Here is a 25,839-nt window from a genome sequence, read left to right as displayed (position 1 = left end):
AGGGCTCCTATCTTCTGACAGAAGCCTGGGCTTTCCCTCCCTGCCTGGAGGAGCTTTTGTGATTTCCTGTGTGTCCCCTTTTCTAGCTCTGCCAGCAGTTTCTTTTGCTGTTAAGGAAAACACTTTCTGAATTCATTGACTTTTCTTCCTCACCTCTAATTGTATAATCCCTATTCCCTTCACAAAGGCCTTGGAAGATTTCTTACCGTGAAATGTGGTAACCTCTGTTCAAACTCGATTTGACCTTTCTGGGTCACTTGAGAGTTGTACTCTCTCTTCCCAGCCTGTCTGACACTGTTTCCTGGTATATTTGGACCTCTCTCACTCCACCTTCAGGAGCATCTTTGCAGTGATTTCACCTTCATCCGTTCTGTGCGCTCTCCCTGAGCCATCTTGTTCACATGGTGAGATCACCTGTGTGAGTAGATGTCCCCTCTCTCTGGCTCTCTGCACCTGCGTCCTTATTGGCCCTCTAGGTGTCCCATGGGGACCTCAAAATCAGAATATCTTAACCTGAACTTAAAGTCTATTCCCTTGTCATCCAAATGCCCATTTTTTCCACTTGCTATATTTTAGTAGCACCCAAACCAGAAACCTGAAAATTTTCCTAACTTCCTTCCTCCACCAGACAAGGTTTTGGAATTACAACTAGCCTTGCTGTAATGTGTGTATGTTGGCGTAGTTTCCATCATATCTCTTCATCTGACAAACTCCTAAGTTGGGAAGCATCATTCAAGTTGGACTTGGGAGAAATTTTATACACGTAAATGTTCTGTCCTTATTAAAAGTAGGAGACAAATCATTTCAATTATTCTTTTGCATTGATTGTTTTGTGTTTATGAGTGCATAGAAACCTCATTTTCAGAGGCATTTGCTTCATTTGAGACTTGAGTTTGGTTTGTAGCTTTGAAATTAAATTAACAAGTATGTAACTTCACAGAGCTTGTGGTTTATTATGTTAGCACTCATATTGTGTTTTGCTTAGTTTTCTATTCAGTTACTTAAAATATAAGTAGTATTTCCTGCAAAATTAGAATTACAAGCATATCTTGTTTTTTTGCTCTTTACTTTATTGTGCTTTGCAGACACTGTGTTTTTTTACAAACTGAAGATTTATGGCAACCCTGTCAATCTGTTGGTAGCTTTTTTCCAATAGCATATGCTCACTTCATGTCACCATGTCACATTTTGGTAATTCTTGCAATAGTATTATTATATATGTTATAACGATACAGGAGCTAAGAAGGAATTACTTAGGTAGATAACACGGGCATGGGAGTCCTCCTTGGTAAGGCTTTTCTTTTTAATGAAAAGCAGTCCCGAATCATTTTCTAACACAGAGCACCCTGCAAGCTAGGAGCTTGCACAGGTGGGTGCCAGCAGGAACTAAGGACAAGACATTTTCAAAATGGTGGGTCCATCTTCCCTTCTCTGCCAGCCACATGTACTATAAAGGAGCAGACAAAATGGCGCAGATCAACTGGAAAGCCCATTTGCATAAGAAGATTAGGGTAGGGTGACCAGCCTTCCCCGCACACTATGTAGACATCATATCTGATGAAGCCATTCTGTGAGCCCTATATGAATTAGACACCGCCTTCTCCAGCCTGCCTATAAAATCTGCTGTGGTCCATGGCCTCCCCCCTTTTTCAGATGTCTCTTTCTCTTTCTCAGGGAGCTGCTTTCCTCCCTCCTTTCTTCTCTCTATTAAACTTTCCACTCCTTAACCTACCCACATGTGTCCATGTCCTGAATTCTTTCTCAGTGCATGACAGTGAACCCCAAGGTATATACCCCGGACAGCATAGCCACTTCAGTAGTGATCTGTGATCAGTGATCTTTGATGTTACTGTTGTAATTGATTTGGGGTGCCATAAACTGCATCTATGTAAGATAGTGATCTTAATTGATAAATGATGTGTGTGTTCTGACTGCTCCACAGACTAGCCATTCCCTGTCTCTCTCCCTCTCCTTAGGCCTCCCTATTTTCCAAGACACAGTAATATTGAAATTAGGTCAGTTAATAACCCTACAATAACCTCTGAGTGTTCAACTGAAAGGAATAGTTGTGCTTCTGTGATTGGAAATCAAATGCTAGAAATGATTAAGCTTAGTGAGGAAGTCATCTTGAAGGGTGAGATAGGCTGAAAGCTAGGCCCCTTGTGTCAGTTAGCCAAGTTGTGAATGCAAAGAAAAAAATCTTGAAGGAAATTTGGAGAACTACTCTAGTGAACACAAAAATAATAAGAAACAAAACAGTCTTATTCTGATTTGGAGAAAGTTCGAGTGGTCTGGATAGAAGATCCAACAAGCTGCAGCATTCCCTTAAACCAGAGTCTCTAATCCAGAGCAAGGCTCTAACTCTCTTCAATTCTATGAAGTTTAAGAGAGGTGAGGAAACTGCAGAATAAAAGTAGGAAGCTAGCAGACGTTGGTTCATGAGGTTGAAGGACAGTACCCATCTCCATAACATAAAAAGTACAAAGTGAAGCAGCAAGTGCTGATTTAGAAGCTATAGCAGGTAATCCAGAAGATCTAGCTAAAATTATTGATGAAAATGGCTACACTAAACAACAGATTTTCAGTGGAGACAAAATAGATGCCATCTAGGACTTTCATAGCTATAAGGCGAAGTCAATGCCTGCGTTAAAGCTTCCAAGGACAGGCTGACTGTCTTGTTATTTTCTACTGCAGCTGGTGACTTTAAGTTGAAGCCAATATTCATTTACCGTTCAGAAAATTCTGGGGTCCATACAAATGATGCTAACTGTACTCTGTGCTCTATAGATGGAACAACAAAGCCTGGATGACAGCACATCTGTTTACAGGATGGCTTAGAAAAAAATACATATATATATACACACACATATGGGTGTGTGTATGTAGTTTTTTTTCCAAGACAGAATCTTATTCTTGTCACCCAGGCTGGAATGCAGTGGCGTGATCTTGGTTTACTGCAACCTCCACCTCCCAGATTCAAGGCATTCTCCTGTCTCAGCCTCTTGAGTAGCTGGGATTACAGGCACCTGCCACCACGCCTGGCTAATTTCTGTATTTTTAGTAGAGATGCGGTTTTGCCAAGTTTGCCAGGCTGGTCTTGAACTCCTGACCTCAGGTGATCCGCCTGCCTCAGCCTCCTAAAGTGCTGGGGTTACAGGTGTGAGCCACCGCTCCCGGGCCAGCTTAGTGACTATATTAAACCCAATGTTGATATCTACTGCTCAGAAAAACAGGATTCCTTTCAAAACATTACTATTCATCGACAAAGTGCCTAGTCACTCTAGAGTTCTCATGGAATTGTACAAGGAGATTAATGTTGTTTTCATGCCTGCTATCACAGTATCTCTTCTGCAACCCATGGATCAAGAGATAACTTCGACTTTCAAATATTATTAAGAAATACATTTTACAAGCTATTGATGCGATAGATAATGATTTTTCTAATGGATCTGGACAAAGCAAATTGAAAAACTTCTGGGAAATATTCACCATTCTGGATGCTCTTAAAATAATTTATGATTTATGGCAGGAGATCAAATTATTCTGATTAGCAGGAGTTTGAAAGAAGTTGATTTCTGCCCTCATGATGACTTTGAGGGGTCCAAGACTTCAGTGAAGGAAGTAACTGCAGATGTGGTAGAAATAGCAAGAAAACTAGAATTAGAAGTGAAACCTGAAGGTATAACTTAATTGCTGCAATGTCCTGATAAAACTTCAAGGAATAAGGAGTTGCTTCTTATGAATGAGCAAAAGTGGTTTCTTGAGATGGAATCTACTCCTGGTGAAGATGCTGTGAACATTTTTAAAATAGACAACAAAGGATTTAAAATATTACACAAACTTAATTGATAAAGAAGTTGTAGGGTTTGAGAAGATTAACTCCAAGTTTGAAAGAAGTTCTTCTGTGGGTCATATGGTATCAAACAGTATCATGTGCTACAAAGAAATCTTTATTGAATGGAAGAGTCCATTAACACAGAAAGCTTCATTGTTGTCTCATTTTAAGAAATTGATACAGCCACTCTAACCTTTAGCAACTACCACCCTGGTCAGTCAGTAGCCATCAGCATTGAGGCAGTACCTTCCATCAACAAAAAGATTATGACTTCCTGAAGGCTCAGATGACTTTTACCATTTTTCACCAATCAAGTATTTTTAAATTATGGTATGTATGTTGTTTTTTTTTTTTAAGACATAATGCTATTGTATACTTAATAGACTACAGTACAGTGTAAACAACTTTTACATGAATTAGGAAACCAAAAAATATGTGCAACTCACTTTATTGCAATATTCACTTTATTGCAGTAGTATGGAGCTAAACCCACAGTATCTCCAAGGTATGCTTGTACAGTTGCTCCTCAGCATCCACAGGGTATTGGTTTCAGAAACCTTCCTCCCAAGTCTGAGGATGCTCAAGTTCCTTATATAAATGGTGTGGTATTTGCATATAACCTGCACACATCTTCCCATATACTTGAAGTCATCTCTAGATTACTTATGATTCCTCACATAATATACATGCTATGTAAATAGTTGTTATGCTCTGTTGCTTTTTAAATTTGTATTTTTCTGAATATTTTTGATTCAAGTTTGGCTAAATCTGCATATGTGGAACCTTTGGATATAGAGGGCTGATTTGTACCTTCAATGTTGTTTTATTTCTTACATATTAAATATAGAGAAGTAACTACTGGATTAAAATAATTAACATGTATTATACACCTATTATATGATACTGTACATATGCATATTGTTTAATTTGATCCACTCAGTAACTTGACGTAGAATGGAGAAATATGGCATCAGAGACGTTATTTAATTTTCCAGATGATGCTGCTGGGGTGTTCACTTCTTCTGGTGGTTCTTCCTGAGGTTCTTTACTCATTGCTTTATGTGTGACTTGTTCATCCCTGAAAGTAATACACTTAAGGACTGGATTTATGGACATCTTCTTTTGATTGGGTTTTGATTTTCACATGGTCTGTGCTTTTCCTGTATTAGTGGCTGTTTATGAGGGAGATTTTATAGTATTTCACCGCCACTGTGCAAACTGTCTATCGTCATGGGGCAATGTAAAGTAGGTAATAAAGGTGCTTTAAGATTTAAATGGAATTTATAAAATTTTAATTGATGGAAGGTGATTTTAATGCACCTCTCCAAAAATAGTTATCAAGAGACAGTTATTCTTTATATATTTTCAATAATCTCTCTGCTTGAATTTTTGTTACCTAAAGGGAGCTGTTACTTGAAGAATGCTATCTTCCTTCCCTGGTCATTATTCATATTCTCTCTCTCTCTTTCTCTCTTAGTGTAATGAAACCTCATTCTTTTTTGAAGCTCGGAGTAAAACTGCTTGCAAGCATCTCTGGAAGTGCAGTGTGGAACATCATACATTTTTTAGGTAAATTGATGTAAAAATTTTGTTTGTTGTTTTAATAAATGAAAATGGCATTTGTTTTTATAAAAGGAATTCTGTCTACAAACAAATTTGGAATTGTTTCCCTTTTATTAATTTTCTCAATTCCTAATTCTCTGGATTATATTAATACAAACATGCACACATATATTCATGTATGTGTACATATATATACACATAGGTACTTATACACATAGATACAGTTATATTTTTGATACTACAAGAAAGGTTCGAGGTAATATTTTTAGGTTTATGTAAAACGTGCAGCCATTGTTAGCACCTATGTAGTATTGGTGGAAATGGAGTGTTCTGTGCATAATAAATTTTAACAGCCTATCAGCCATCTAGGTAGAAATGTGATAAGGCAGTTGGGTGTACAAGGCTCACTGGAAAGACCAAAGTTGATGATGTCACTTAAGTAGGTATTTACAGAAGTGGCTGGATGAGGTCACCAATGGAAACAGTGGAGAGAGAAGCAGAACTCCAAGGACTGAGCTTGGTGGCCCCTCCCGACATTACAGGCCAGGATGAGCCAGTCTAGAGTATGAGAAGGAGCAGTCAGAAGAGTGTGTGGTATCCTGGGAAACGAGGAAAGAGAATGTCTTGATGAATAAGGTGCTGGCAACTGCATGCAGTCCTCCTGGGAGGTCAGGTCAGATGAAACTAGAGAACTGACCTTTGGATTGTGGGGATACTTTTTCCTTGTTTTACATCTTTATGTTGTAAAGATAAAACAAAAATTTAGCTGGTGATACCTTAAGCTTTATTTTTTGTTTTTGTTTTTTAAATGGAAACAAAATTGAGTTCTTCCCTGTTTCATCCTCATGGAATATGAATAACATGATGTTGGAGAAGTATTCTTATAAAGTGGCTGGGGTCCTTTATAAAGTTTGTGTTAGGAGTAAGGGGTAGCCCAGAATGCCTATAACGTTGAGTCTTTGTCTGATTTTCTTTTACAAATTGATTAGAATGCCAGAAAATGAATCTAATTCACTGTCAAGAAAACTCAGCAAGTTTGGATCCATACGTTATAAGCACCGCTACAGGTAAATGACATTTTTTTCCTTGGGAGGATGTGTTTGTAAATAAATACTTAATTCAGCTCTTATGCTCAATGAAGTTTCTGATTTATTTTTTTCTATTTTCTTGCATTGCCAATGTGTTTTGTAAGCATAACGGTTTATTAAAACTTTCTCAACAAACATGATTTTCAAGATTTAATTATATTTAACATTGCATTAGCTGTGTTGTGGGCTTTTAGACCATAGTAAAGTTTATTATCTTCAGAAATTCATTTTGATACAGTTATCACTTATTTTTAATTGCATGTGTTTTGTGATTATGAAACAATGTAGATGTTCTGAATAGTAACTAATTGTGTTTTTAAGACATTCAGTTGATCCCCTAATTTAATACAGTCTATACTTTTTATATTGTGCATCAAACCATGTTTTTTCTGCAGCATAAAGCCTGCATGTAGTAATGCTAGCAATTATATCTCAACTTTATTGAGCATTTACTAAGTGCTACGTACTGTGATACATGTTTTCCATTCATTGCTTCATTTAATTATCAATCTTCTGTAATATTAGCTCCATTGATGTATGAGGACACTAAGGCTCAAAGAGGTCAAGTCCCTTCTCCAGGTAATCCAACTAGGAGGCAGGGCAGTGGGATCCATCCTCTGGCACTGTAACTGCAGAGCTCATGTTTATAACCATTAGGCAAACTGTTAGCCTGTTGTGGAAAAAGCCTGATTGTCATACAGCTAGGCAGGTTGCTGATGTCTTTTTCTAATACCAGCATTAAAAATGAGAGTGGGTTCTATATTTTGAAAAAGAATTTGTCTTGTTTCAATTCATTCTGTTCAATGGAGAGAGCCTGTGATGTGCAAGGCATGGTATTAGGTACCCACAGATACAAAGAATCAGATCTACCCACTTCTGCCTTCAAAGAGCTACAGTATTATTCAAACAACGAGAGAGGTCCCCGGGCCTTGTAAAACCCAAGCAGGGTGGGGAAATGCCACCTAGTGTCACAGAGATGGGACACTTTTGTCAGTTCCATTGGAGACATCACTGAATGAAATGCTCCCTTAGGAGGTACAAAAAAAGCCAAGGCAAACATTTTCAGGACGATAGTCCTCTATGCTAGATTTTAATTCTTCTCTTTTATAATGTACTTTTTGGGTCTTGAATTTGAGATTAAAGATAATCAATAAAAGGGTGATGAATATTAAATATTCAGTGCATTCATTTTTATATATTATTTAGTTGAAAATTTGCTCATTTCATGACTAAAAAATACTTGTGTCATGGTATTATGGATATTCTTGGAATTTACATGAAGGTATTCATTGATATGTTCATGTTTAACCTTTAGGTTTTCACTGTTGTTCTGTAGATGGTGATACAATTATGAAGAATTTAAGGAAGTATTATTTATGTTTATATTGAGAAGAGCAGGTAATAGTCAGTATTTGGACTGTTCTTCCAGTTGTGGCATAAAAACGCCACCAGGGTTATAGAGAGAATGTCTCCTCGTCCCTGAAATGGAGCTGGTAGAAAGACATCTGTCTTAATGTTCACACTATTAAAGTTTTAATTATCCTGTTTAACATACGCTGTTGTTGGCTTCCACAAAGTTAGCCATACCTGAGTTCTCAAATTTATTGAAATGCAAATGTTGCGGCTACTGGGAATTATTATTAGGAAGTTACTGGATTTTGCATATTAAATATCATTTCTTCCAAGGAAGTGATTAAAAGTAACCTTTGCAAAATTGGAGGCCATGCTAAATCTGTTCTAATTTTGTGGCTGATGTTAACTGCCTAGTAAGTCTTAATGAATCTTAAATCTACATGTCTGTATGTAGGAAACACTAACATTATACCAACCTTGGAAGAAAGACGATGCCCAGAGCTTAGGCAGGGATGAGTCTCTGATTGCTGGGGGGTCATTAGCATACAGACTGTTTATTGTCAAAAGAGGGCAAGCAACCAGAGTTTAACCAGCACAATATGCCTGTCACTTTCTTGAGATATTCCAGAGATATCCTGGAATGAAAGCAGAGCTCTGGAAACACATTCTCCTCCTTTCACCCTGCAGGCTTTTAAAGAATAGGGTATAAAGAACAGCCTAACAAGTGGCTGCAGTGTATGAATGCAGGTGTCTGGGTGTGTTTGTGTGTGTAATTGTGTATGTGTTTATAGTGATGTGTTAGTGTCTTTGTGGTTGTGCATGTACGTGCGTGTGATGGAGAAAGACAAGAATCTAGTCTTTACTCTCTCTTGCATTTTAGGTCTTGCAAAATGCCAAGGACAGTGGCACTTTTTGGGAAAACTAGTGCTTACTTAAGGGAAAAATCGGACTTTTTTAGTGATATGGGACAATTAAGATTAAAAATTAAATTTGTGAGGAAAGGCTGAGCTGAAATCTGATGTTCCAATACTTTTTGTTGTTGTTGTTGTTGTTTTATTACCAGAGACCAATAATCTGAAATAGAAATCTTTGTTTAAACATTTTGTTATACATTGCTATCTTTCCTGAGCCCCTTACAAATTAACCTTGCCTTTACCTGTCGTTAAGTTTGTGGGGTGCTCCTAGTTTTGATGAATTAATGAGCTGTGTAGAATTAACACTCGAGAATTGAGAAGGAGGGCTTAGAAACTCCCTTAGGAACCCAGATCCTCCTTGTAGGACTTAACTCACGGGAGCTGTCATGAGATTTCACATTCTATGAAGCATGGAAGAGAGACCACGTTCTCATAAGAACCTCCTTTGTGTCTGTTGCTTTCACATGTGCAGCTTTATTTAATCCACACAATGACCTGCCAAAGAGGTTTCATATCCCCCTTTATATAGATGAGAAATTGGAGCCTCCAAAAGTAAAGTAATTAAGCATCCCTAATCAGTAAGTGGCAAAGCTAGGATTTTGAACCTGAGTATTTCTACTCTTGTTCTTTTCTTTCTATCTCATTTAGAGGCCGGCCACCCAGCATGCAGAGGGGTGTGTGTGTGCCAGAGGCAGCAGGGAAGTAGTTGATCACAGAAATAAAGCTCTATCCTGTCGTAACAGAGAGCCACCAGACATGCGTGGGGACTTTCATCACCTTACACTGTAAATCTCTATACTTGTCAATTACTTTCTGCTACAAGGAAATAGGATGCTATATAAGAATACTTCTGCCAGGAAATTGTAAGAACAAGTAGAAATATAAATGAGGAAAACAAGGCTGCAAGGATTTTTACAAATAACCTTCTGAAGATCACGCACCTAGGAAAAGGCAGAGCTTTGCTTTAAACAGGGCTTGCAACTTCAAACCCAACAGCTACATGTGCTATTCCTTCTCCCATGCCACCAGGCTGTGCCATACTGACCAGCTGGAGTTCAGAAAGCTTGTTCTAGTGCTGGGTCCTGTACAGCCTGTGGCAAATCACTTTACACTTCTGTTGCTCAGTCTTTCTAATCTTATGATATGATTTTCTCATTTGTCTTTTGTTCCGAGAGAGAAACCATGAGAAAAATTTGAATAATAAAATCTGATTATGAAATGCCTCAGTGGTTCACATATGGGGTTATATTTTTAGGGGGAACATTTTTCCCTCTGTGAGATGAAGTGCACAGTGCCCAAGACTTTCTCTTAATAGTGAGTCTGTTGAAAGTAGGCCTTATCTTCATACTCCAGACCATTGATAATAATGAACATTTGCACTTTATGTGGATTTTTAGCTTTTTGGAAATCTGTTATCCTGTGTACCTTTTTAAAAGAAGTTACATTTTAAGCAAAAGAAAATCTGTCAGTTTGCTTCTCTCCCCTCCCGAATTTCCATGAACTGTTATTGAACGTGAAGTGGCATCATGGATGCGCCCCTGGAACAAAGATCATACCACACGTCCCAACTTAGCCTAATGCAGAGTCATTTTTATGAGGATTGTAGGCATCTTCATCTTTAATAAAGGCAGAGGAAGTAGTGAGGATGAGGAACTTCCACAGAAACACGTGAAAGATGAATTTTAAGTCTGTTTAATCTGTTTTTTGGGGGAGATACTGACCCATATTTATCCTGTAAATGTAAGATAAATAGGATTTGGGGCCCTTAAAAGACTTTTTTCCTCCCATAGATGGCTGTACTTGTGGTAAATCAAACTAGACTTGTAGAAATGTGATTTTCCTGTACCTAAATGATATTTTCCTGCGTGAAAGCCAGGGCCATTCAGTTGCTCAAATTTAGCAGTTGTGGAATAAATTGTTAGTAAGATGAATGTTCACTGAAATCCAGCAAACTAAATCACATGATTCCTTGGGAAAATTACTTGAGAAGTTTGACTCAGCCCCAGGGAAAGCTGCCCTGGAATCCACATGGAATCTGTAGAGCAGCAGTGCTTTGCATGGGGTTCTAGGCCTGCCTTCAGTCTTCCTGGACACTTGATCTGGCCCAGGCGAGGTGGGCAAGTAAATAGCTAATTGTGCCATGGCAGAGTCCAGAATAAAATCCTACTGAGTGGTTCTGTGGGGGATGCTTTACAGCCTGCTGTGTGAGTACAACATGGAGCTCATGTGGAATCATTGCCCTCCCACAGTTTAACCCAACTTAATTTCTGTATTATTTTGTGACCTTAAAGACTCTCAGCAACCTTTATTTCTAGCCCATCATTCTACGGAAATCCAACTCCTCCTTTAATAAATCCTTTCTTCCTGTTTCCTCCTCTGAAAGATTTTCCTTCTATCTAATGTAAATCTCCTCCTAGAATTTCATAACCACTCCCTTGATCACTATTGCAATGAGAATCATTTTAAAACCAGTGAGTCTGTGTGTTTTTTCTTCTCTCCATATTTGGCAGATGTTCTGAATGACCTGTTTAATTTTGTGGCTGTGTGGTTTTACCTTTGCTAATCAAACTGTTGCACTTTCAAGTGGCAGGACAGCTTTGCAAATGAGCCGAGATCTTTCTATTCAGCTTCCCCGGCCTGATCAGAATGTGATGAGAAGTCGAAGCAAGACTTACCCTAAGAGAATAGCACAAACACAGCCAACTGGTAAGTCATGGCTCCCCTGAGTTATCTGTGTAACCTTGTTTCTCTTTAGGCTGATAGTGTAAGATATACTCAGTGATGTCTATAACTCTGTAGTCTTTCTACTGAAATTTCTAGTATTAAAATTTTCTAATATTAGAAATTTCAATTTTGATCTTGGAAATGTTCAAGCAGACAGTAATTATTAGGAAGACAAATAGTCATCTTGAATCATCATGACCTGCTTAATGACTATACTTTCTTTTTTTTTCTTTTTTGAGTTACAATCTTGCTCTGTCACCAGGCTGGAGTGCAGTGGCATGGTTATAGCTCACTGCTGCCTCGACCTCCTGGGTCCAAGTGATCTTCCGACCTCAGCCTCCCAGGTATCTGGGACTATAGGCACGTACTATCATGCCTGGTTATTTTACTTTATTTTATTTTATGGAGCTAGGATCTCACTGTGTTGCTCAGGGTGGTCTCAAACTCTTGCGCTCAAGTGATCATCTCTCTTCAGCCTGCCAAAGTGCTAGGATTACAGGCATGAACCACCATGCCTGGCCCCATACTTTCTTTTTGAAGGGGTTTATTTTAAATAAAATATTGGCTGGACACAATGGCTCATGCCTGTAATGTCAGTGCTTTGGAAGGCTGAAGCAGGAGGATGGCTGGAGCCCAGGAATTCAAGGTTACAGTGAGCTATGATCATGCCACTATACTCCAGCCTGGGTGATAGACTGAGACCCTGTCTCTTAAACAAACAAAAACCACACAAGACAAAATGCTAAACTGAATAATTTCTTAGTTTGATGTATTTGAGTTGAAATGGAAAAAGCTCTTAGCAAGAGTCTTTAAAAAAAAAAACAAAAAACAGCACTTTTGGGCATGGTGGTGAGGCTGTCATCCTAGATGCTCAAGAGGCTAAGTAAGGCAGAAGGATCGCTTGAGCCTGGGAGTTTCAGTATAGCCTGAGCAACAAAGTGAGGCCCCTATCTATTAAAAATACAAATTAAAAAAAAGGAACACTATTGAGGTAACTTAATTTGAGCTTCATTTGTACAGAATCCAGTTGGTTTCTTGTTATTAGTCTTTTATTATGCAACATAATATATGTAAAGCATATAAATAAAATATATATACTTACGGACATATACATACATGTATACATATGTGTGTACACACATACAAAGTTTAATATAGCCTGCATCCCCAAAGTGCCACATGGGCGTTTCTCTGATAACCATTTCCTCCCCTCAGTTGGAGGAAACTTCTGTTTGACTTTGTGGTAATTTCATTCCTTTTGTTTTGAGACGGAGTCTCGCTCTGTCGCCCAGGCTGGAGTGCAGTGGAGTGATCTCTGCTCACTGCAAGCTCCGCCTCCCTGGTTCACACCATTCTCCTGCCTCAGCCTCCCGAGTAGCTGGGACTGCAGGCGCCCACCACCATGCCTGGCTAATTTTTTGTATTTTTAGTAGAGACGAGGTTTCACCATGTTAGCCAGGATGGTCTCGATCTCCTGACCTCGTGATCCGCCCGCCTCGGCCTCCCAAAGTGCTGGGATTACAGGCATGAGCCACCATGCCCGGCCCATTCCTTTCTTTTCATTATAATTTGTCATTGTTTCCTGAACAAATTAGTTTGTTTTGCCTGTTTTTAACATTATATGAATGGATCATAGTGTGTGCTTTTTTGTGTCTTGATTGTTCCTGCCAACATTACATACAGTGTGTACTAAAGCACGTTCCTTTTCTTGCTGTGAGTATTCTAGTGTTTGACAATTTATTCATTCTACTATTGATGGACATTTGGGTTATTCAGATTTTTTTGTTTAATGAAGACAGTGTCTTTAATAAAACCACCTGATCAATCAGCTTTAATACATGTTCAGTGCTCATTGCTCACAGAATTTTACTGTGAAGTAATATCACTGACGTTAGTTTGTGGCTTGCTTATAGATCACCCTTGTGTAACACTCTCCAGTGTCCTTTCACAGATATTATCTTGTTTGAACCTCACCCTGTGAGGTGGGGCAAGGGAAAGAGTACATCCCATTTTATGGATGAGGAAGATGTGGTTCTAGCAATTATTCAGAGATATGGCTGGTGCAGGAGCCCAGATCTCCTGGGTCTAGCACATTATAGGAAGTAAATGAAATTTTTAGTAACAATATTAACATCTGAACATTGTGTGAAAATTGACATAGCATTATAATGTCTATCAGTTAATCATTTTGCCAAGCCTGTGAAGAAAAGTGTATGAGTTTGTTCTGCCATTCCTGTGTGTGAGAGTATCACCTGACTTAATGCTTCTAAAGTCAAACTAAGTCTGACTGTAGTTCCCTTCCTCTTGTTGGGCTGGGAGAAAATAAGTTCTTTCTGGTGGTTCTACTGACAAGAATAAAACATGACTAAATTTGCAGTAGATTACCTTGCCACATCACTGTTATTGTTACCTCCCTTCAGCTGATGAGGAAACTAAGAGGTAAAAGGCAATTTGGCTAAAACTACTGTGGAGTAAGTTTACTGGGCATTGGTTACCGACTTTTTTGAGTCCATTGAGAGAGAACATGCTCATATGCAACAAATTACATGAAGCTTAGGTGTTACTTACACATGGGCAGCAGAGGACAAAGGAAGTCTAGGATTTGTTGTAAGCTTGTCCCCGTAATGCGCAGCCCAGCCTTTTTGGAGGACAGCCTCCCAGCATCAGGTGGATCTCTCTCTCTCTCTCTTTTTTTTTTTCTTTTTTTTGAGACAAGGTCTCACCTTGTCACCCAGTCTGGAGTGCAGTGTTGTGGCCATAGCTCACTGTAGCTTCGAACTCATGGCTCAAGCAATCCTCCCAGCTCAGCCTTCTGTGTAGCTGGGATTACAGGCACACAGCACCACTCCCAGCTAATTTTTTTAATCTTTTATTTTTTGTAGAGATGAGGTCTTGCTGTGTTGTTTAGGCTGGTCTGAAACTCCCAGCCTCAAGTGATCTTTACATCTTGACCTCCAAAAATGTTAGGATTACAGGTGTGAGTTACTGTGCCTGGCAGATCTCCCTGGCAGATCTTTTTAAAATGTAGACTATTATGCTTTTATTATTATAAAAATACATGCTTATTTTATAAAATTTAGAAAACTTAGAATCTTCTCTCCCAAAAGGAAAGAAAAAACCTTTCATATTCAACTCCATTCTCCTTGTAGTAGCACTGTATTATACAGTCTTTAGATCAGTTGTGTATCTTTTTCACACAAGTGGTAAAATCGTGAGTTTTCAACTTGCTTTTCTTATTTAATAATACCTCATGGATATGTTCTAAGTCTTTAAATGTTCCTAAACAATGCCATTTTAATATCTGTATGATTTTCTACTATGTAGATATAGAGATGTGACAATTCAACCAATCTTTAATTCTTGGATATTTAAGCTGTTTCAAAATTTGAAAACCATAAATAGCTCTAAAGTGAATATTCTTGTAGTGGTATCTTTAAGCACTGATGACTTTATATATTTTAAACAATGGTGTATATTCATCATTTTTGTTCTAAAAAGAGGATTAGGCCAGGCGCGGTGGCTCAAGCCTGTAATCCCAGCACTTTGGGAGGCCGAGACGGGCGGATCACGAGGTCAGGAGATCGAGACCACCCTGGCTAACACGGTGAAACCCCGTCTCTACTAAAAACTACAAAAAACTAGCCGGGCGAGGTGGCGGCGCCTGTAGTCCCAGCTACCCGGGAGGCTGAGGCAGGAGAATGGCGTGAACCCGGGAGGCGGAGCTTGCAGTGAGCTGAGATTCGGCCACAGCACTCCAGCCTGGGTGACAGAGCGAGACTCCGTCTCAAAAAAAAAAAAAAAAGAGGATTAAACAATACTGTGTTAAAATCTAAGACTTTACTGAGACCACCTTTCACTCTGAGTTTTGAATTGCTTTCATCCTGACTTCTCTTTTTTTCTTGAGACGGAGTCTCACTGAGCCGCCCAGGTTGGAGTGCAGTGGTCCAATCTTAGTTCACTGCAACCTGAAACCATAAAAATTCTAGAAGATAACGTTGGTAAAACGCTTCTAGATATTGGCTTAGGCAAAGCTGTTCATAGCTAAGAACCCAAAAACAAATGCAACAAAAACAAAAATAAATAGATAGGACCTAATTAAACTAAAAAGCTTCTGCACAGCAAAGGAAATGATCAGAGTAAACAATCAACCCACAGACTGGGAGAAAATATTCACAAACTGTGCATCCAACAAAGGACTAATATCCAGAATCTACGAGGAACTGAAATCAGCAACAACAACAACAACAAAAAAAGAATAATCCCATCAAAAAGTGGGCAAAGGACATGAATAGACCATTTTCAAAAGAGGATGTACAAATGACTAACAAACATGTGAAAACATGCTCAACATCACTAATTATCAGGAAGTTGCAAATCAAAACCACGATGAGATACCACTTTACTCCTGCAAGAATGACCATAATTAAAAAATTAAAAAATAATAGATGTTGGTGTGGATGTGGTGAAAAGTAACACTTTTACCCTGCTGGTTGGAATGTAAACTAGAATAACCACTGTGGAAAATAGCATGGAGATTCCTTAAAGAACTAAAAGTAGAACTACCATTTGATCCAGCAATCCCATTGCTGGGTATCTGCCCAGAGGAAAAGAAGTCATTATGTAAGAAAGATACTTGGCACATGATGTTTATAACAGCACAATTTGTATTTGCAGAAGTATGGAACCAGCCTAAATGCCCATCAACCAACAAGTGTATAAAGAACATGTGTTTATATTAATATGTACACCATAGAATACTACTCAGCCATAAAAAGGAACAAAATAATGGCGTTCAAGGCAACCTGGATCAGGTTGGAGACTGTTATTCTTTTTTTTTTTTTTTTTTTTTTTGAGACAGAGTCTCGCTCTGTTGCCCAGACTGGAGTGCAGTGGTGCGATCTTGGCTCATGGCAAGCTCCAAGATCCACCTCCCAGGTTCATGCCATTCTCTTACCTCAGCTTCCTGAGTAGCTGGGACTACAGGTGCCCGCCCCCATTCCCAGCTAATTTTTTGTATTATTAGTAGAGATGAAGTTTCACCATGTTAGCCAGGATGGTCTCGATCTCCTGGCCTCATGATCCGCCTGCCTTGGCCTCCCAAAGTGCTGGGATTACAGCCGTGAGCCACTGTGCCTGGCCTGGAGACCGTTATTCTAAGTGAAGTAACTCAGGAATGGAAAACCGAATATTATGTATTCTCATTTTTAAGTGGGAGCTGAGCTATGAGGACACAGAGGCATACAAATGATATAATGGACTTTGGGGATTTGGGGGGAAGGGTAGGAGGGGGTGAGGGATAAAAGACTGCACATTGTATACGGTGTACACTGCTTGGGTGATGGGTACACCAAAATCTCAGAAATCACCACTAAAGGACTTATCCGTGTAACCAAAACCACCTGTTGTCCTAAAACCATTGAAATAAAAATAAATAAATAAAACAACCCCCACAAGAGTTATTTAGTGGAGTAGGAATAGGCAAACATTTTTCACGAAGGGCCAGATAATGAATATTTTAGGCTTTGCAGGCCATGTGGTTTCTGATGTAACTATTCACCTCTGCCATTTATAACACAATAGCAGTCACAGAAAATATGCAGATGAATAAATGTGTGTTTCAAAAAACACAAAACATTTGTATATAATTTTTTAAAAAGTCATGATGGAGGTTATTACTTTTTGTTAGTTTGTATCAATAATTTATACTAAATGAGTTTTTACTTTAGATACTTTTTTTTTAAATTCCAAAGTTAAAGTAATTCAATCAAACTAGATGACTAGTCCCCTTAACTTGCCTCCCAGTTCTCTGTAAGTTTAAAAAGCATGTTTATTCACCTCTCAATCAAGAGTAATAAATACCCTGGCAGCTAAAAAGCCATTGTGTTTACAGTTCACCAAGTGCAGGCCCTGGCACCTTTATGAGGAAGTACATTCCAGAGGCAAGTGCCCTGCACCCAGCAGCCTGCTTCCCCACCCAGAGGAGGTCAGCACCAGGGCAGGCAGCCAGAGCATTCCTGCAAGTCTGCCTCAGAGGAGCTTGGGTAAAGCCGGAAAAGGGACGGCAGGAGGAAAAAAATGCCCTCCTGGTACAACCCTCTCTCTGACAAGTTCTTGGCAACTCACACAGTTGGATTCCTGTCAAAGGAGATAGTCTCTGCTGTAAGTAGGCAATAAAGACAGAATATTTGGGTATAATTCATAATTAGCTATAGGAAAAGTAATGGTTGAAGCCATTTGTGATGGATACACAAGACTTTGATTATCTGATGCAGCATTTTAAGTTCTTAAAAATATCTCACTGAACACACAAATGCTTGCAGCATCATCTTTGAACTATTGAAAAGCAAGATAAGATGACATTTTTGGCATCCCCATTCTTGCCCTGTGGAAGGGGCTGCAAACAGAGCGTGTAAAGGGTTGTGAAAATGATTTCTGAGAGGATGGTTTGTGCACAGTGTGCAAGAGGACAGCTACTTATTGCTTGGAGCAAGCCAGTTGTTTCTGTGCAGCAGAGTGGACCTAGTGTTGACGTATCTTCCAGTGTTTCAAGAGAAGTACAAAATCTGGGTATTTATGTGAACTTCCTAGAATTTGAAATACTGGCAATTAATTTCATTTAAAAAAGGCTTTGTGTGCTAAATTAAACATTTCTGATGGACAGATTTGGGCTTGAGGGCTGCCTCCCTGGAAACTCTCCTTGACAGAGCTGATGTGTAACTGGTTGACCCACCATGGGACAGATGACTCCATCTGCCCTGGGGCTCACACTGTGTTTCTGCAGCATCCTAAGCAATTACCACTACGTTTGATTCAAATACTTCATTACTCCAGACATGAGCACATTGTAGTTAGTAGGTCAGTGGGCCAACTCCAGGGGATGATGGTGCCACACAGCTCTGGAACCCCCATAGTGAATGATTTGCCTGAGGGTAGCTGACCACCATCGATTGTTGACCCAAGGTGGGTGCAGTCAAAGCAGGGGAGACAGAGAAATGCTTTGATATAATGAAGTACAGTTTCATTTGATGAAGTATAGCTCTGGGCTGCGAAGAAATAGCAATGTCAAAACAATAATTTTTTATTGAATGCTTCCTCTGATTGGCGCATTGTGTCAGATGCAAGTCAGCAGAACCTCAGTGTGGCTTGTGGCAGTCAAATCAATGTTTTGAAGGCAGAGGAAAAGTGAGTTATCTGAAAAGAGATGGATGTATCAGTGTGATCCAGTAAGCTGGATCCTGGTACATGCTGGTTCAGCTTCAGTAATCCATGTACTAGACATGTAATATTATAAAGTCACTTAGCCAACCTGAGGCTTGCTTTCTCCATCTGTCAGATGGGTTGCTGTCTTGGGGATGTGTCTGAAATGGGCTGAGTATCTTGTCAGAACTTGTAGGGACTTGGTGCACTTTAGTTTCCTTCTCCTAAACCAAAAGAATGTCTTTCTATTCACAGTGGGGACCACTGTGAATCCATCTGTCAATGTTTGAGGTACATTTGCTGTAATGGCATCAACTTCATATATAAAGGATGATGTCATTATGTTGAGGTGCTGTGGGCTTTTGAGAGTGAGAGGTAAGGAGAGGCCATTCAAGTACAGTGAGAGGGGCTTCGAAAGGAAATTGGACACTCTCACTTAAATCCAGAAGATTCAGTATAAATCGAGTGTGAAGAACTGGGCCAGTCAGAGCTTACTACGTGAAGGTTTCTTCTGTCCTGCCTGCCTACAGATTTTAGCACCCCAGAGCAGCTGTTGGGAGCAGTATCAGGATCACAGAGTTAGGAGGTGTCTTTTCTTACTATGTTCCTACTCTTCAGAGTAGCATTTAGTCCAAGCCTTTTTTTTCATTGTGATGAAACCATAACATTAAATTTACCATCTTAAGCATTTTAAGAGTAAGTTCAATAGTATTAAATATATTCACATTGTTGTACAACCAATCTCTAGAGTGTTTTCATCTTATGACTCTGAAACTATACCCCCTAAACACCGATTACCCCTTCCTGCTCCCCCCAGCTCTTGGTAATCGTCTTTCTACTCCGTTTCTATGATTTTGACTACTTAAGGTACTTCATATGAATGAAATCATCTAGTATTTGTTCAAGTCATTTTTCTTCTCTGATTTTTTTTTTACACCAACATCTCTACCCTCTTCTCCTTCCCACCTGAAATCTTCACTGCTTTCCAGCCCTCTTGGGATTTTCTATAACTATGAATTGGAAAGAATTTATACTTCTTACAGTGTGTTCATTAACAGTGATGACACTGCACAATAATTCTCAAGTTCATGCGGTTAATCATTCCATCTTCTGTGTAAGATGGTTTCCGCTATTTGAAGTAATTAGCTGCTAGGCCTACCCGAATGCATTTTTCATGTTAAGCAGACAATAGGAACAGAGAAGACAAAGATAAGGCAAAGCTGAAAGGGCTCCCAGAGGGGAAGCAAAATTGTTGAATGAGGAGCACACAGAAGCTGTGGCTCTGGATCAGGAAATTCAAAAGCAAGTCCCCAATCTCTGAGTTGGTCCAGGAAGATACTAGATCAAATACGTCACTTCTATAATATCAGCGGAACCACTCCTGTGTTGTTTGTCATCACAGAGACTGGAAACTACCTAAATATCCATTAGAAGGAAACTGGCCTAATAAAGTAATGTGTGTTCCCCAGCCTCTGCCCCACATGAAATACCATGTCTCTGTTACAAGAAATCTGAGAGCAGGATTGGAGCTTGTGTCGATCTGATTCCATAGTCCCACAGTATCTACTGTGAAAGGCCAGGTCCCATGAGGAGCCCACCAAAGGAGAGAAACGTCAGGACTAATCACTGAGCATCACCGTGTGCCTGGCACTGTGTAGACACTGCAGATAGTATCTTACTCTTTTAGAAGATGCTGTAATTCTCAATGTTTAGGTGAGAAAGCAGAGGCTGAGACTCGTACAGAGTCACAAAGCTGAGATACGAACACAGGTCAGTTATAGTCCACAATATAGAGAGGAAAGACGAAAAAAGAATGTGATACATTTGTATGTGCAGATAGGAAATGATCTCCAGGATATAGTATATAAATGATGGGGGCAGAGAAGCAGAGGGGCCCGGTAGTATTTAATATGTTACCATTATATACAAAGATGAATGGGGTAGGAAAGTATGCATACAGATAATACTTGCAGGCAGGATACATTAGAAACTAGTAACAGTAGTGGCCTTTGGGAAGGGTTTCTGAGAGAATGGGGATTGGCAGTGAGAGAGAGATTTATTTTCGTTTGAATTTTTACCAAGTACTTTTCAAAAGCCCTAGAGGTAACTGGCATGAATGCATGAAGTTCACAAATGCTCATCCATGTTTCCAATAGAGACATTTTCAATAAGCTCAGAGTTGAGACAGTTCTTACCCTAAATCGTTATGATTTACAGAGAAAGTAACAGAAGAGGCCGGGCGCGGTGGCCCAAGCCTGTAATCCCAGCACTTTGGGAGGCCGAGACGGGCGGATCATGAGATCAGGAGATCGAGACCATCCTGGCTAACACGGTGAAACCCCGTCTCTACTAAAAAAAAAAATACAAAAAGCTAGCCGGGCGAGGTGGCGGGCGTCTGTAGTCCCAGCTACTCGGGAGGCTGAGGCAGGAGAATGGCGTAAACCCGGGAGGCGGAGCTTGCAGTGAGCTGAGATCCGGCCACTGCACTCCAGCCCGGGCGACAGAGCGAGACTCCGTCTCAAAAAAAAAAAAAAAAAAAAAAGAAAAGAAAGTAACAGAACAATATAAGGTCAATTGTACAAAACTCAAATGTTAGGAATTTCTCCTGTGTTGTAGCAGACAAAACCAGAGTCTTCACGGAGAGGGGCATGAGTCCAGGATGAAAGTACAGAAGATTGCATGTAGGTCCTCAAGCCAGAGGGTGCTCCATTTCATGAGGAAGACTCATGGTATAGGAGTCTTTGGATTAAATGAAGTAGAGGATACTTTGTGTTTTTTGCCCAAAAAAGTGATGATTTGCAAGTGTAGCAAATTCTAGAATGTGGAGGTGTCTGGATGAGAATCACTTAGCAAGGCGGAACGTTTGGGAAAAGAGAGGGTAAAGAAACTGGGAAAAGATAGTAACACAGTAATAGCTCTCACGTCTATCTGGCCTTTGATGGGTATTGTGAAGTTTTTGTTTGTTTATTCTGGGTCAGAAAAAGGAAGAAGTTAGTATAAAGTTTCATACAAAGGGGTTAGAACAAGACATTCTGAGCTAGAATTGTTATATGGGTCGTTATGGAGATGACTTCTGGAAATAAAGTGGAGTTAACTTCGTTTTGGCAAAAGTGTAATTGTGACTCTCCTTTTCCAAGTTGACAGATCAGAATTAGACCATCGACTGGGTTATGGTCCAAGTCTGTGGTCCCTCCCTCTCTCCTTTCTAAGAACCTCTGCTCTGAGGGATACTTAAGTTGCCTCTTAACTGATTATTTAAGCCATTGAATTGAGAAGTGACCAGTGGGGTGGCAGGGGAGCTTAAAAAAAAAAGAGTGTGAAAGTTGTACCTGATTTGAGTAGCTCTGAATTCCTGGTCTGCCTTTGTTGTGACCTGTAACTTGTCATTCAGCATTCTCAGCTTTCATCCCTTTATCCATAAAATGAAAGAATTGGGTATGTAAGCTTTAAAGATTCCTCTTCTTTCTAAAATTCTTTTATTCTCTCTGACTTACCTGCCCACAGAGTTGGAAGGACCAAATATGAAAAATAGATACAATGGAATTTTAGAAAGTTGTTTGAAAAAAGTATATAGTTTTTACCACTTCAAAAGTCTTGCAAAGTTGTGAAAAAGATTTTCCCAGATTATAAAATGTAGTTTTGTCATTGGAAATACACAGTACTTTTTGTGTTTGGAAAAACCTTCTAGCCAATTCTTTAAAATATCTTAGGCTGGGCACGGTGGCTCACACCTGTAATGCCAGCACTTTGGGAGGCTGAGGCGGGTGGATCACAAGGTCAGGAGTTCAAGCCCAGCCTGGCTAACATGGTGAAACCCCGTCTCTACTAAAAATACAAAAATTAGCCAGACACAGTGGCAGGTGCCTGTAAGCTCAGCTACTCAGGAGGCTGAGGCAAAAGAATCGCTTGAGCCTGGGAGGTGAAGGTTGCAGTGAGCTGAGATCGAGCCACTGTACTCCAGTCTGGGTGACAGAGTAAGACTCCGTTTCAACAGAAAAGAGTTAAAGTTCAAATGAAACTGTTATTGACAAATTGAATAAAACTAATTTTAATCTTGGCTCTAATACAGTTTAAAAATTATTTTTAGTCCAAATTGACCAGATGAATATGAGATTTTGTCTCTTTGGTTAACTCATAGTTAAAAGGTGCTGTCTTTCTGGGTAAAAATAAAAAGAAGGCATTCCTTCTTAGAAAGGTTTTGTATAGCTTTGTCTCTGCCTTGGAGTTGTGTGTGAACACAACCTTAGACTAGTCCTTTCTTGAACCTGCCTGTTCTTTTGGAAGTCAGCAGGGGGAATTGGCTTTACCTTGGCAGTCGTTTGTTGTTGCAATTCCTGATTTTACTAACACATTGGGCAAATTTACATGTTTTCTTACCGCTCCTCTTCTTCACAAGTGGGGGCTGGAGGGTGTGTCTGTCAGCGGTTTGGGATTCTGTTTTGGGGATAGATATTCCTGAGTAGATTGTGTCTGAGGATTCCACACCTTTGCTTTACTATCAGAATTCATTTTTCTGAAGTGATGGTTTCTATGCCAGTATTTTCTTCAGACTTTGAAAACTCTGGGATTCATTTTTTATGGCTCAATTTGGCCATAAATTACTCACTACTTATTGATATCAGTGTTAAAGATTTTGGGGGTTTTCAGAGTTCAGGGTTATTTTGGTAGGTATAGGGAGAGATAGGTGAGGTAAAGAAGAAAGAAACTACTTCTGGCCAGGCACGGCAGCTCACTCCTGTAATCCCAGCACTTTGGGAGGCCGAGGCGGGCAGATCACCTGAGGTCAGGAGTTCAAGACCAGCCTGTCCAACATGACGAAATCCTGTCTCTACTAAAAATACAAAAGCTAGCTAGGCGTGGTTGGTGTGTACCTCTAGTCCCAGCTACTCGGGAGGCTGAGGCACAAGAATCGCTTGAACCCGGGAGGCAGCGGTTGCAAACCGAGATTGTGCCACTGCTCTCCAGCCTGGGAGACAGAGTGAGTGAGACTCCGTCTCAAAAACAAAAAGAAAGAAACTACTTCCACTTGTGGAGCAGGTGCCCTCCTTGGCCCTTGGAACACTGGCACTGTGCTGGTCTCTGGAGCAGGAGTCCAAAAGGGGTGGAGGAACAGCCCTCTGTAACAGTGGACTTGCTCCTCTCTTCTCTCTTGGGGTAAGAATGGGGCCTCTGAGGAAACCGCCCAGATTCCTTCTCCAGAGAAGATGACATGAAGTCCAGAAGATGAGTCACTTAGCTGGGGACGACCAAGCCTTTTGGGGCTGCATTATGGTCCAGGTACCAGGTACAGCTTTGAACAGAGAAGCTGGTTTGCAGAGAAAGAGGAATGGAGTTGACTCACTGTGAGAATCACACAGCTTTGAGAAGAGAGGGGAAGGGAGGCTTAGTAGCTGTGAATTCAAGTCTGTGAAATCCTGTTGTGCATTTACCATGAATTCCTTTCTAATTTGAGCTGATTTCCTTGCATGAAAACAATGGAAACATTACTGGGTATAACCCTTTCAGTATCCCCCTGAGGAAGATCGGTGGTAGTCTCATCTTATGAGGAAACTGAGGCTCGGAAACATTAAGTACTTGTTTGAGATTACACAAGCAGTAAGCGCAAAGCCAGGATCCTAACCCAGGTCTTTGGGATACTACGGTACATGCTTGGAAAGTAAATGGAAGATAAAAAAGGTGAAAGGTCTAGAATGATTTGAAAATATACATCCTCTGTTTTTTTTCCCTTATTTGTGATTTCTTTAGTAGATTTAACTTGTTTTCAGCAGATATTTTTGAGAAGACCATACATTCTGCTCATTTATAGAGTGAGAGTCAGCCTGCTTTTGCTTTAAGCCATTTTTAAAAGAAAATGTTTAAGTTATTTGGGGCATCTTACCCAGCCAAGAGAGAGAGAGGGAAAGGCAGTAACTGTTAATTGCAAGGAGCGTTAGGTAGGTCATATAGTCAGGTGTATGTTCAAGGCTGTTAGCCTTTGTTGGCATCCTTTTCTATTCTGCCTTGAAACTTAGGCTTATTTTCCATCTGTAAAAGATTTATTAATATATGGCAAGTCTGGTTGGATTTTCTCTAAAAAGCTAATGTTTTCAGTCTTCTTGGGAGTGTTTAGCATTCCAAACATAGCTACGAAAATTAGAAAAGCAAGCAAAACGAAAGGCCTATTATATATTCAAGTTAAAATCACAGCTTTAGTGAGTTACCATAAATGACACCTTTTTTCTTTTCCTCCTTGTTCAACAAGAATTTATTGGGCACCTCTTGGCATAAGACCCTGTTTTATAGAGCATAGAAAATGGAATAAAGGTTGGCCCCTAATCTGTAGGAGCTAAGTCATATACAAATAACACAGCAGTCGGTTATTTAACACTTACTAAATTCCAAACACAGTGCTAAAGGCTTTATATAAATTGTGTAATTTAATCCAGCTGTGCATTATATAAGTAGTGGTGTTCCCATTTTACACATGAGAAAACTGTGGCCCAGAGTAGTTCAATAACTTGTCCAAGATCACAGGATCAATTTACAATGGGTAAATTGACAGAACTGAGAAATAAATCTAAGTTTGTTGGACTTTCAACCTTGTGCACTTAACCAACTGCTTTGCAAGACTAGAGAAGCGATGCTGGAATGTAGGCAGGACATACCAAGTGGTATAGAGTGGAGCACTGACAGACTTGTAAGTGTCCGGAAGGATAATTTGCTTATGGCTAGAAGCAGTCCATGGTGCTATTGCAAAAGAAGAGGGTTTTAATGGACAGGTGAATTAAGGCAGTAGATTTCAGGCTGGTGTGTGCAACTTCTAGGGTGGGTTGTGTAGGGGAGAAAAAGTAGTAACTTTTCCTCACTTATCACCAGGTTCATGGCTGAGGTCCCTATAACAAAAGATTAACAAGAGAAAAGTGTATAACTTTGTTTAATATAAGTTTTATGTACATGAGAGCCTTTGGAAATGAAGACACAAAGATGTGAGATCTGTGTATTTTCATGGACAGTCATACAGAAGTATGACAAGAGGACAGAAGGGTGTATTCTAATGGTAATAACCTGGAGGGGACTTAGCAAAGGTTGTTTGTTTGGATTCTTCTTGGTTTACCTGTATGATATGCCCTCCCTCTGGGTAAAGCAGGATATCCATCACATGATGGATTTCAGGGGGAGAAAGGAG

At 39.8% G+C, this 25,839-nt stretch overlaps 1 protein-coding gene across 1 annotated transcript in view; it reads left to right on the top strand.

The window, feature by feature from the left end:
• Positions 1-25,839, top strand: part of EPB41L4A (erythrocyte membrane protein band 4.1 like 4A) — a 256,390-nt gene that overhangs the window by 172,244 nt on the left and 58,307 nt on the right. The window contains exons 10-12 of the mRNA XM_011958280.1: positions 5,313-5,404; positions 6,388-6,465; positions 11,338-11,459. Coding sequence (XP_011813670.1) covers positions 5,313-5,404; positions 6,388-6,465; positions 11,338-11,459 — 292 coding nt within the window. The remainder of the gene's footprint in view (positions 1-5,312; positions 5,405-6,387; positions 6,466-11,337; positions 11,460-25,839) is intronic.

Source organism: Colobus angolensis, unplaced genomic scaffold, assembly GCF_000951035.1.
Source record: "Colobus angolensis palliatus isolate OR3802 unplaced genomic scaffold, Cang.pa_1.0 Scaffold465, whole genome shotgun sequence".
NCBI classification, from domain to species: Eukaryota; Metazoa; Chordata; class Mammalia; order Primates; family Cercopithecidae; genus Colobus; species Colobus angolensis.
This window is presented reverse-complemented; position numbering and strand designations above follow the sequence as displayed.